The sequence below is a fragment of the Prionailurus viverrinus genome, chromosome X (assembly GCF_022837055.1).
Source record: "Prionailurus viverrinus isolate Anna chromosome X, UM_Priviv_1.0, whole genome shotgun sequence".
In the NCBI taxonomy this organism is placed as follows: Eukaryota; Metazoa; Chordata; class Mammalia; order Carnivora; family Felidae; genus Prionailurus; species Prionailurus viverrinus.
In genome coordinates this window covers 28,462,770-28,476,775 of record NC_062579.1, presented here as the reverse complement: position 1 = coordinate 28,476,775, position 14,006 = coordinate 28,462,770, and the positions used below count along the sequence as shown (strand labels likewise).

Genomic DNA, 14,006 nt, shown 5'->3' with positions numbered 1-14,006 from the left:
TAAACCAGCCCTACAAGAGACCCTAAGGGGGATCCTGTGAGACAAAGTACCAGAGACATCGCTACAAGCATGAAACCTACCAACATCACAATGACTCTAAACCCATATCGTTCTATAATAACACTGAATGTAAATGCACTAAATGCACCAACCAAAAACAATACGGTATCAGAATGGATAAAAAAACAAGACCCATCAATTTGCTATCTACAAGAGACTCATTTTAGACCAGAGGACACCTTCAGATTGAAAGTGAGGGGATGGAGAACTATTTATCATGCCACTGGAAGACAAAAGAAAGCTGGAGTAGCCATACTTCTATCAGACAAACTAGACTTTCAATTAAAGGCTGTAACAAGAGATGAAGAAGGGCATTATATAATAATTATAGGTCTATCCATCAGGAAGAGCTAACAATTATAAATGTCTATGTGCCGAATACAGGAGCTCCCAAATATATAAAACAATTCATAACAAACATTGATAAGAATGTGGTAATTGCAGGGGACTTTAACACTCCCCTTACAACAATGGATAGATCATCTAGACACACGGTCAATAAAGAAACAAGGGCCCTGAACGATACATTGGATCAGACAGACTTGACAGATATATTTAGAACTCTGCATCCCAAAGCAACAGAATATACTTTCTTCTTGACTGCACATGGAACATTCTCCAAGACAGATCACATACTGAGTCACAAAACAACACTTCATAAGTATACAAGAACTGAGACCATACCATGCATACTTTCAGACCACAATGCTATGAAGCTTGAAATCAACCACAGGAAAACATCTGGAAAACATCCAAAAGCATGGAGGTTAAAGAACACCCTACTAAAGAATGAAGGGGTCAACCAGGGAATTAGAAAGAAATTTAAAAATATATGGAAACAAACGAAAATGAAAATACAACAATCCAAATGCTTTGGGATGCAGTGAAGGCAGTCCTGAGAGGAAAATACATTGCAATCCAGGCCTATCTCAAGAAACAAGAAAAATCCCAAATGTAAAATCTCACAGCACACCTAAAGCAAATAGAAGCAGAACAGGAAAGACACCCTAAACCCAGCAGAAGAAGATAAGTAATAAAGATCAGAGCAGAAATAAACAATATAGAACCTAAAAAAAACTGTAGAGCAGATCAACGAAACCAAGAGTTGGTTTTTTGAAAACATAAACAAAATTGATAAACCTGTAGCCAGGCTTCTCAAAAAGAAAAGGAAGATGACCCAAATAGATAAAATCATGAATGAAAATGGAATTATTACAACCAATCCCTCAGAGATACAAGCAATTATCAGGGAATACTATGAAAAATTATATGCCAACAAACTGGGCAACCTGGAAGAAATGGACAAATTCCTAAACACCCACACGCTTCAAAAACTCAATCAGGAGGAAATAGAAAGCTTGAACAGACCCATAACCAGCGAAGAAATTGAATCAGTCATCAAAAATCTCCCAACAAACAAGAGTCCAGGACCAGATGGCTTCCCAGGGGAGTTCTACCAGACGTTTCAAGCAGAGATAATACCTATCCTTCTCAAGCTATTCCAAAACATAGAAAGGGAAGGAAAACTTCCAGACTCATTCTATGAAGCCAGTATTACTTTGATTCCTAAACCAGACAGAGACCCAGTAAAAAAAAACTACAGGCCAATATCCCTGATGAATATCAATGCACAAATTCTTAATAAGATACTAGCAAATCGAATTCAACAGCATATAAAAAGAATTATTCACCATGATCAAGCCAGATTCATTCCTGGGATGCAGGGCTGGTTCAACATTCCCAAATCAATCAATGTGATACATCACATTAATAAAAGAAAAGATAAGAACCATATGATCCTGTCAATCGATGCAGAAAAGGCCTTTGACAAAATTCAGCAACTTTCTTAATAAAAACGCTCGAGAAAGTCGGGATAGAAGGAACATACTTAAAGATCATAAAAGCCATTTATGAAAAGCCCACAGTTAACATCATCCTCAACGGGGAAAAACTGAGAGCTTTTTCCCTGAGATCAGGAACACGACAGGGATGCCCACTCTCACTGCTGTTGTTTAAATTTTTTTTTTCAACGTTTATTCATTTTTGGGACAGAGAGAGACAGAGCATGAATGGGGGAGGGGCAGTGAGAGAGGGAGACACAGAATCGGAAACAGGCTCCAGGCTCTGAGCCATCAGCCCAGAGCCCGACGCGGGGCTCGAACTCGCCAACCGTGAGATCGTGACCTGGCTGAAGCCGGACACTTTTAACCGACTGCACCACCCAGGCGCCCCCTCACCGCTGTTGTTTAACATAGTGTTGGAAGTGCTAGCATCCGCAATCAGACAACAAAAGGAAATCAAAGGCATCAAAATTGGCAAAGATGAAGTTAAGCTTTCACTTTTTGCTGATGACATGATATTATACTGGAAAATCCGATAGACTCCACCAGAAGTCTGCTAGAACTGATACATGAATTCAGCAAAGTTGCAGGATACAAAATCAATGTACAGAAATCAGTTGCATTCTTATACACTAATGAAGCAACAGAAAGACCAATAAAGAAACTGATCCCATTCACAATTGCACCAAGAAGCATAAAATCCCTAGGAATAAACCTAACCAAAGATGTAAAAGATCTGTATGCTGAAAAGTATAGAAACCTTATGAAGGAAATTGAAGAAGATATAAAGAAATGGAAAAACATTCCGTGCTCATGGATTGGAAGAATAAATATTGTCAAAATGCCAATACTACCCAAAGCTATCTACACATTCAATGCAATCCCAATCAAAATTGCACCAGCATTCTTCTCGAAACTAGAACAAGCAACCCTAAAATTCATATGGAACCACAAAAGGCCCCGAATAGCCAAAGTAATTTTGAAGAAGAAGACCAAAGCAGGAGGCATCACAGTCCCAGACTTTAGCCTCTACTACAAAGCTGGCATCATCAAGACAGCATGGTATTAGCAAAAAAATAGACACACAGACCAATGGAATAGAATAGAAACCCCAGAAGTAGACCCACAAACGTATGGCCAACTTATCTTTGACAAAGCAGGAAAGAATATCCAATGGAAAAAAGACAGTCTCTTTAACAAATGGTGCTGGGAGAACTGGGCAGCAACATGCAGAAGATTGAAACTAGACCACTTTCTCACACCATTCACAAAAACAAACTCAAAATGGATAAAGGACCTGAATGTGAGACAGGAAACCATCAAAACCCTAGAGGAGAAAGCAGGAAAAGACCTCTCTGACCTCAGCCGTAGCAATGTCTTACTTGACACATCCCCAAAGGCAAGGGAATTAAAAGAAAAAATGAACTACTTGGACCTTATGAAGATAAAAAGCTTCTGTACAGCAAAGGAAACAACCAACAAAACTAAAAGGCAACCGCAGGAATGGGAAAAGATATTTGCAAATCACATATCGGACAAAGGGCTAGTATCCAAGATCTATAAAGAGCTCACCAAACTCCACACCCGAAAAACAAAAAACCCAGTGAAGAAATGGGCAGAAAACATGAATAGACACTTCTCTAAAGAAGACATCCGGATAGCCAACAGGCACATGAAAAGATGCTCAACATCGCTCCTCATCAGGGAAATACAAATCAAAACCACACTCAGATATCACCTCTTGTCAGTCAGGTGATATCACCCCACCTAGGATTCCATGCAGGGGTGGTTAAATGGTAAATGGGGATAAGGGAAAGTTGTTCAAGGGAAGGAAAGAAAGCTTGGGAGCCTCAATTCCTGTTTTTCACTTTTTGTAAGAAAAGCTTATGTTTTGGGGCGCCTGGGTGGCGCAGTCGGTTAAGCGTCCGACTTCAGCCAGGTCACGATCTCGTGGTCCGGGAGTTCGAGCCCCGCGTCAGGCTCTGGGCTGATGGCTCAGAGCCTGGAGCCTGTTTCCGATTCTGTGTCTCCCTCTCTCTCTGCCCCTCCCCCGTTCATGCTCTGTCTCTCTCTGTCCCAAAAATAAATAAATGTTGAAAGAAAAGCTTATGTTTCACTAATTAATACTTACCTTCAACTGCTGTGCTTCTGTGTAAATTTTGTTTCAAAAAGGTTGGAAAAAAGTTCAAATGGATTAAAAAATGTCTCAGAAAATCACTGCACTCTACATTTTCTTTTCACTGATCCCTGTATTTTTTACTGGTTCCAGGATTCTATGTTTCTATTAGTGACATAAAGTTAGAGAAATAGATTTTCAATTATAGTAGTAATTTCTTGAGATTATTCTTTACTTTGGAGTTGATGCAATGGGGTAAACTATGTCAAACATTCTCAGCAATTTCCAAATCAGTGATTTTCTTCCTTTTTTAATTTTTTTTAATGTTTATTCATTTTTGAGAGAGAGAGAGAGAGAGAGAGAGAGAGAGAGAGAGAATGAGCGGAGGAGGAGAGAGAAGGAGACACAGAATCTGAAATAGGCTCCAGGATCTGAGCTGTCAGCACAGAGCCCAACGCCAGGCTCAAACTTGTGAACTGTGAGATCATGACGTGAGCTGAAGTCAGATGCTTAACCGACTGAGCCACCCAGGCACCGCTCAAATCAGTGATTTTCTTAAATGAAATTTAAAATTAAAGCTTGCTGTAACTGACAGTTTTTTTGCATTTATATTTAATTTTTGTTATCTTCAAGACATACTCTACATATGTGAAAAATAAGTTATATTTGCATAATTTCATTTGTAGTCTTTTTTTAATGTTTATTTTTGAGAGGGGGAGACAGAGTATGAGCAGGGGAGGGGCTCCAGGCTCTGAGCTGTCAGCACAGAGCCTGATGTGGTGCTCGAACCCACAAATGGTGAGATCATGACTCAGCTGAGGTCCAATGCTTAAATGACTGAGCTACCCAGGGACCCCAGTTTAATCTATAATCTTAAGATATGAACATTATTTCTAGTAAAGAGCTAAAGGTGGAAAGAAATGTTTCTATCTTAATATGCATTAATTTGATTTTTAACATAATTCAAATTTATGTTTAAACGTTACCTAGTTACGTAAACTAGTTTTTAAAAATAGTGGCACATAGAAGGCATAAAGAATTGAAAAACACATGGACAGAATTAGAGAACTGGTAATAATACCTAACAGTAATAAATCACTGCTTAATCTAATTCAGACTCCTCCTAGCTTCTTCAGGCTTAATCAAAACATTTCTAACTCTTTAGAAATTTTATTTTGAAGTCAAAAGACCTCTCCAATATAATTACAGCTCTAGGTTTTGAAAGTCATTGCAGTGAAGGAATTATCAGAGTAAATAGTGTTGAAAAAATGCTCTAAAGAGTTGTATGTCTTCTCCTGACCAAAAAAGAAAAAAAAAAATTGTGAAAAGGAATTTTATCTCATTGTTTAGTAACAAAAAATCAGAAGGGGCTTTCCTTAACCCAAACTGAGCCCTTTACACTTTGAGACAAGAACCTGAGTGTTTCCAGATTTTTATGAGTCCTTGCCAACTATCACTCGTACCATCACAGAGGCTACCTAGTTTTTTCAGAGGTTGCACTTACAAACCCAAAATCACCAAGACATATCTTCTGACGACCAAATACAGACAAGTTTTGTATCAAAAATATAAAATTACACCCTCCCAACTAAATATGAAGAGAAAGACATAAAACAGCCTGAAAAAAAAGGAATAAACATGATCTGACCAAAGAGGTAAAGTAATTTTTGTACAGAATAAGACTTTATCAGTGCATAGTGTCCTCAGAAAGGAATAAGAAGAGACCTATAAATCTGGTTGAAGATTTTATGAACACCAGTAGAAGGGACAATCTTATATAAATATAAGCTATTTAAAATTGTATCCTAGGGGTGCCCACGTGGCTTGGTCATTTGAGTGTCCAAGTCTTGATTTCGGCTCAGGTCAAGATGTCATGGTTTGTGAGTTCGAGACCTGCGTTGGGTTCTGAGCTGACAGTGTGGAGCCCACTTGGAATTCTCTCTCTTTCTCTCTCTCTCTGCCCCTCCACCCTCAAAATAAATAAATAAAACTTAAAAAAAATTGTATCCTAGAGGATATTTCACAAGTGTAAATATGAAACAAACAGCTTGAAAAACAAAGGTCAATGATACTTGACAAGGTATTTCTCAAAGAGAACACTTGATAAATATGTACATATTTACATAGGTTTGTTATTATCACAGGACTTCAGATTTCATTTTTGACTTTTTTATGCAAAGTAAAAAATTCACTGTTAAACATTTAGCAGCTCCCACACACATAACATCCTTCAGTGGGAATTAGGTGGCCCTTGTCAGGAGCACTTTAGTATTTTCCTCTCTATATCCTCATTTGAACAAAATCCATCTGGGTCTATAAACTCCCTTAAGGAACGCTAAGTACATTCAGAACACAAATTTTCACTTATGGTGTCAGTCCCCTTGTACATGAAATGTGTCCCACGTATCCTGAGAAAATTTGCCCTTCAAAGTACCTTTCATTTTCCATCTCCGCAAACCCCATTCACCAAATGAATTAGAGTTATCATTTCATTGCAGGTGGTGATTACTATTAAGCAAAAATTGTCCCTTTCACTCTGCTATACCTTTGGCTTAAGAGGAGCAACATTAGCTAAGGCTTATCACATTATATCGATACTTGTGTTAATTTTGGGTTGCAAAAGAAATTACTAAAACCCCTGGGAAGTGTTTAACTCCACATATTTTGGCCCCAAATATATCCTTACCTGTCTTAGCACAGTGTCATGTAGAGTACAATAAAAGGGCACCACCTTCTTGGGGAGATATGTAGGGAGCCTTTCATACATGTAGACACAAAGCATGAGCATCAGGATTGGGTTAGGATCACAGATGTCAGTGGCCTAGTTTCAAAGAAGTGAAATATAAATTAGAGGATATACAGATAAAATATAGAAAAAGAGCTAAAGCACTATATCAATTATTATATTACTTTAAAACATTTTAAAATGTTACTAGTTGACAATGACACTGAATTGTAAACACAGTAAACAGATTATTGCTGTGAATCAGAAGAGCTTGACCTAGGTGTTAAGAGATGAATTAGATGTGTTCTAAGTATAACAATGACCTCACAGCCTCAAAGCGTCCACAAAAGCTAGTCAGAGGTCATAAAAATATCATGCACTAGAACTACTAATGTGACTAAGACACCATCCCTGATTTAAAGTACCATATATAGCAGTAAAAGAAAACTGGGAAGTAGACCAACTACTGAGGTAAAAGAAGGCAAGAGTTTCAAGCAAAAAGTTTAAGGGAGTAGGTAGCCCATGAGATGGCCCTGAAGAATGCTTGGAGTTTATAAAGGTTATGTTTGGGGTGCAGAAAATGATATATTCCATCAGTAAGGCAAAGAACTACAGTGCAGGTGTCTAGGGAAGTAGGGGGTTTGTTTGTTAAAGAAGTGTAATTTAAATCATGTGTAAGGTCTAAGGAGGGACAAGTAGCATGGCCACACTGTGCAGGGTGTGGAAGCCCGGGTAAGGGCCTGGATTTCTCAACAAGGAATAACACAGGAGCAACAATTCAGGCAGATGCGGCGCGGCAGCGGGTTGGAAAATACTTTTCCCAGAACATACAAATTGTAATAAGTCAGAAAATGTAATTATATTGATAACCAAGATAAATTAGTGATGGTTGTTAGAACAGATTTGAGATAAAACCCAGAATTGCAAAGGAATAATAGCAGGGGCAATCAACACAGCCTGAATGTACACTGAATACAAAAAAGGAGAGTCAGAAGTAGGAGGAAGGATTCTTCGTATCAGATCATGTAGTACCTACAATGTCCTTGGACAATGTGAAGGTGGTAGGAAAGAATTATTCATAACAAAAAAGTATTGAGAATGGTCTAAGGCAAAAATTCAAACACATAAAACACCACAGATAAAGAATCAATTGGCAATGTACAGGGAGCCCTCTACACTTTCATAAAATGAAGACACACTATGATTTAATCGCATGCGTTCAAGTTAGTAAATGAAAATGATCCAGTCCTGGCTTGGAAATGCAACTAGTGTGGGAATCAAGGAGACCTAATGCTGTTATGGGGGACTAATGCACTTGACTCTGAAGTTCAGCAGCGGTTACCAGTGAATAAAGACAGCTCCTATGATCACCTCCTAGTCCATATCCCCAAATACGTTCTTTTCCCTCTTTGGAAGAAGAGAAGAGTGTTCTTTCTTGCTTTGTCAATAATCAGTAAGACTAACCAATAAAAGTTCCTGGGGAGGGGATATTAGTAAAAACTAAGGGAGGTGACCTACTTCTGCAGGGTAGAAAGCTGTTGGTGACCCTGATTTGAGGAAAACTGAAAAATACACCAAGACTCCAAAGTTTCTCATCCGTATTCTATGGTCTCACATTTCTTCATGAAAGACAACATTGGTCAACAGATGAAGGAAAATTATTTGAGATAGAAACAAACTAAAAAACTAAATACAGAATTTAATTCCCACAAAGTGAAAAATATGGTGCTGCTGGGCCCTTTGGAATGGGCCAGCCTATGAGTGTGATTCAAAGAGGGCTGTCTAGAGTGATGGGAAATGTGTTTGTTGGGGAAAGGGGAAGATTAGTGGCAGAACACTCCAGGCTCAAGTCTCAGGTCAATAAAAGCCTTTTGAACACTTTTTTTTTAGTGATTACAGAATCAAATATATAGGTAGCAATACAGAATTATTCCCCAAAATTATCTTTGAAAAATATATAATGGGCTGAAAATGTAATAATTTGGTAATTAAAAAAATACATTTATCTTAATGGAAAAAATATGTTTCATCATTAAGATATTAGACTGAAAAAAAAAACAGAGAAAAGAACATCCTTACTTTCCTTATAATAAATTCCAATGAACATAATCTAAAGCAATTACACCTTAGCCAATCACAGGCTTGAAAATCCAAATGTTAAATAAGTTAGGTTTGTTTAAAACAAGATTTTTAGGTGAAGTATCTTTCAAAGATATAATCATTACTTTCTCTATACAGGGCTAACCTAGAATAATTTTAACTGTATTGGTTCATTTCCCCCCTCCCCCCAATGATAGTATTTTCCAACTAGCTTCATAAAAGATGAAGAATTAAACAAAAAAGGTTATAATAGAGAAAAATGCTGGAGGAGAAATCTGGTAAACCTAATTCAAGTCCCGCTACGATACAGTGCCATGATCTTGATTAACAGGAGAATTTCAGTAGAAATTTGTGGTTATTAGTGCACATGCCTAAAACAAAGCCAGCAGGCTGAGAAGGGCTGAGCAAAAATGAATCTCTAATAGCTTTACTGAGAAACTATCCTTATAATCTCCTAATGCCTGACTTTATCTAATGTAAAATGTTCAGTTTTTTTATTTTTAAAGCACTTTCACTCATTAATTCTGTTATTTAATGCTATAAGCATCCAAGTTGATAAAATCAAACAAAATTTTTAAGAGAAAGGTTAGAATATCTATTCAACATTAGCTCCCATCACTACTCAGTGAATTAGGTATACTACAACTTCTGTTAACTATCGTATTTATTTTTTAGATCCATTTCTCTACATAAGGGACTAAAATTACATTCTGTACTGAGTCCAAACAATTCACACCATATTTTTGCTTTAAATATAAAGCATGTCATAAAAGGGAGAATATGTAAATAATTGTTACATTCTAGCTAGCAGGATTCCATAACAGGACACAACACAGCCACAGAAACATAGCCAGCTGATTCCACACTTGCAAAGAACACAATAAATAAGAAACTTAAACAGTAATAAATATGTCCAGTGTTGAATTTCATTTGTCTTAAATGTGAACCAGTGCTAAGCATCAGCATTCATTCACTATGGTTAAGTTAATTTCATATTTTTAAATATTGCTATTTAATGTGGTTGGCAAATTCAGGCTGATAAAAAGTTAAGGAATAGGAACTGGTTGGTAAAAACTTGGTAATTTATCAGTTAGCTGTCAATTTCGCCATTCATCAAATTTTAGACACCTTCTCTACGTTTTTATGTATTAGATACTCACATTTTAAAATATGTTTTGGCTATACAATAAAATAAAATTTTTGAGACAACATACCTGAGGAAATAAAAAAACAAAGGAGAGAACTACAGTGTATGATGAACTATATTTTCAAAAACAAAAATATTTTCAGTTTCTTGTGCACCCATACCAAATTTTCAAGGGCCACCTTAAACATCAAATGCCCCATGCAACTCTTCTTGGTTCCTGTACCAGAATGATTCCTGTCCCTTTTGATTCCCATATCACATCTCTTCCATGTGTATTGTGCATTCACTATCTGTTTTGCATCAGCTCTTTCTCATATACTTGTCACTATTAATACAGCTTTGAAGGCATAACTGTGGTTTAATCATATCTGTACCCTTTGCAGGGTCTATCCAGTGTCTTTTGTGGAGAATATTCAATTTGTTTAATTGACAGAAATTGTAGTATTTTTGTTCTCTGAAACCAAAGTCTTTCATTGCGATTTATCTTTAAAGCTCTCTTATAAAAGAAATCTCTGGTCAAATGCTACAATACAGTTTCTCTTTACAGCTACACCAATATAAAAGAATGTAAATGTCAGACCTGAAACAAAGTGAGTTTAACATGCAAGTGACTTTAGTACAAGGAAAAGCAAGCCATTATGAAATGTTATTTCTCCAGCAGGTATAAGGAACAACTTTATACCAAGCCATATGTGGGCACTGGCATCATCAATCTCTCTTGCATCATGGAACGGAAAACTCAAGAGTTACTTGTAATGGTCTTTCTTCTGTGCCCATCTTTTGTGACTGTTAACAAGAACTAGCAAATCTCAAATGTCTCCTATATCAGCTTATTATTTTAAGTTTCCATTTAAATGTCATGAGTAAAGAAAACACTTTCCACCTTGACTAAATGAAATTATATTTTGATTGGTCTGTGTTCCCTATCTCCAGTCCCTCTCCCATCAAGTCCATTCCGACCATACTTATGAAAGCAAATATCTTTATGCCCATAATACCCCATCGTAAACTTCTGACTTTTTATGCTGACATCGAGTATCCCAATATATACCTATATTGATTTTTTCTAATCCCAAAATTCAACTAAGGAATCTATTCACAGAATTTCCTTAATGTATGTCAAATATTCCATTCGACATTCTGTTTATGTTGTTTCCTCTGAGTAAACTCCTTCCTCTCTTACCACTACCAATCCAGATCCAATCGACCCTTCAAGAACCCAAATAAGCACTGCCTTCTCCACATAGTCTTTGATGGATCAATCTAGATCATACTGATCTCTTCCTTATCTGAATTCTACACTTTATTTTTTTCATTTTATGACAATTACATGAGTAGAATGTTATTTATCATTTAATATGTATATATCTAGATTATCCAATGACTTTGTATATTCAAAGTAAAAAATCATTTATTATACTATTTTATCACTCTAACAAAGAGCTTAAAAATAGTAAGCATATAATGGTTTTGATTACTGATAATGAGAACTTGATGTAAAAAGCCAGATGGAATTAGAACTTGGAGATCCAAAAGTAGTAATATATATTGCCACTGCGATCTCTACATGAATATTTATTTTAAAACCAAAGTGAAAGTTTTTTTAGCTAAATTAATAAATGATAATGCATCTATATTCAAACAACTTTTCTCCTTTAATTCTTAGAGCTTAAGTAGTATTACTAAATCACTCAAGTTCAGTCTTAGGGTTTAAGAAAACTGGAGCTATCTTTAGAGCTACCTTCTTATCACACACAGCTGGATATACATTAATTATATAGATTTCAAAATATCCAGTAGATTTTTGTGAAGTCATATTTCAAATTCCACATTTCAGCAAGATCTTACAAAATATGAGAACAGGGAGTCAACTAACACTTTCCCAAAGAAAACATATAAATGGCCAATAGGTACATGAAAAGGTGTTCAACATCACTAACCATGAGGGAAATATAAATCAAAACCACAAGGAGATATTACATCACACCTGTTAAAATAACTATTATCAAAAAAGAGGAGAGGTGTCATCAGGGAAATACAAATCAAAACCACACTCAGATATCACCACCTTTGGCCAGTCAGAGTGGCCAAAATGAACAAATCAGGAGACTATAGATGCTGGAGAGGATGTGGAGAAACGGGAACCCTCTTGCACTGTTGGTGGGAATGCAAACTGGTGCAGCCACTCTGGAAAACAGTGTGGAGGTTCCTCAAAAAATTAAAAATAGATCTACCCTATGGCCCAGCAGTAGCACTGCTAGGAATTTACCCAAGGGATACAGGAGTACTGATGCATAGGGGCACTTGTACCCCAATGTTTATAGCAGCACTCTCAACAATAGCCAAATGATGGAAAGAGCCTAAATGTCCATCAACTGATGAATGGATAAAGAAATTGTGGTTTATATACACAATGGAGTACTACGTGGCAATGAGAAAGAATGAAATCTGGCCCTTTGTAGCAACGTGGATGGAACTGGAGAGTGTGATGCTAAGTGAAATAAGCCATACAGAGAAAGACAGATACCATATATTTTCACTCTTATGTGGATCTTGAGAAACTTAACAGAAACCCATGGGGAGGGGAAGGAAAAAAAAAAAAAAGAGGTTAGAGTGGGAGAGAGCCAAAGCATAAGAGACTCTTCAAAACTGAGAACAAACTGAGGGTTGATGGGGGGTGGGAGGGAGGGTAGGGTAGGTGATGGGCATTGAAGAGGGCATCTTTTGGGATGAGCACTGGGTGTTGTATGGAAACCAATTTGACAATAAATTTCATATATTAAAAAAAAATATATATATATATATAAAGAGAGGTGAAGCAGTGGCAAGGATGTGGAAAAAGGGGAATCTTTGCACACTGTTGATGGAAATGTGCCTTGTTATATAGCCATTATGGAAAACCGTATGGGGGTCCTCTAAAAAATTAAAAACAGACCTACCATATGGTCCAGCAACCTTATTTCTGGGTATATATCTAAAGGAAATGAAATCAGCATCTCAGAGATATTTGCACACCCATGTTCAATTGCAGCATTAATCATAATATCAAAGATCTGGAACAACCTGTCTGTCGATGGATGAATACATAAAGAAAATGTGATATATACACACAATGGAATAGTCATAAAAAAGAAATCCTGTCATTTGTGACAACATGGATGAAATGGGAGGACATTATGCTCAGTAAAATAAGCCAGACACTGTAAGGCAAGTATTTTTTTTTTTATTTCAATTGTATGTGGAATCCAAAAAAGTCAAATCCATGGAACCTGAGAGTAGAATGGTGGTTGCCACCAGAGGGAGATGGGGGAAATGGGGAGATGTTGGATCTTAAGTGTTCTCACCACACACACATACACACAAAATGGTAAGTATGTGAGGGGATAGATGTGTTAATTAACTCAATTGTGGTAATCATTTCACATTGTATATTAAATCATCACATTGTACACCTACAAAAATCACATTTTATAAACTAAAAATATACAATTTTTATTTTCTAATCATACGTAATAAGACTAGAAAATAATATGAAAAGAAGAAACTAGACTTACGGAATGTGTGATATAAAGGCACCCACCTGTATGTCAATGTCAAAGCCAATTTCACGAAGTACATTCACAATGATCAGGCAGTTGTGCAGATACTGTTCAGAACTTTTTGGTTGTGTATACATATTTATAAGATGTGACTCAATCTTGAAAAGACAACAATCAAATCTTTAGTAATAGAATAAAAATTACTGCTTTTTAACTGTTCTCTTTAGTTTAGCAAAGAATCACTTATTTTTTTTTATTTTTTAAAAGATTTTTAAGATTTTTGAGAGAGAGAGACAGAGTACAAGTGGGGGAGGAGGAGAGGGAGAGGGAGAGGGAGAGGGAGAGGGAGAGGGAGAGAGACAGAGAGACAGAGACAGAGACAGAGACAGAATCTGAAACAGACTCCAGGCTCTGAGCTATCAGCCCAGAGCCTGATGCTAGGGCTTTAACCCATGGACTGTGTTATCATGACTTGAGC

The 14,006-nt window shown here is 36.8% G+C and overlaps 1 protein-coding gene across 1 annotated transcript in view; it reads right to left on the bottom strand.

Annotated features, from left to right (window-relative positions):
• The window catches only part of CFAP47 (cilia and flagella associated protein 47), a 566,656-nt gene that overhangs the window by 319,890 nt on the left and 232,760 nt on the right, over positions 1-14,006 (bottom strand). The window contains exons 36-37 of the mRNA XM_047844880.1: positions 13,570-13,686; positions 6,704-6,838 (exon numbers count right to left, since the gene is read on the bottom strand). Of these exons, the coding sequence (XP_047700836.1) occupies positions 6,704-6,838; positions 13,570-13,686 (252 nt within the window). The remainder of the gene's footprint in view (positions 1-6,703; positions 6,839-13,569; positions 13,687-14,006) is intronic.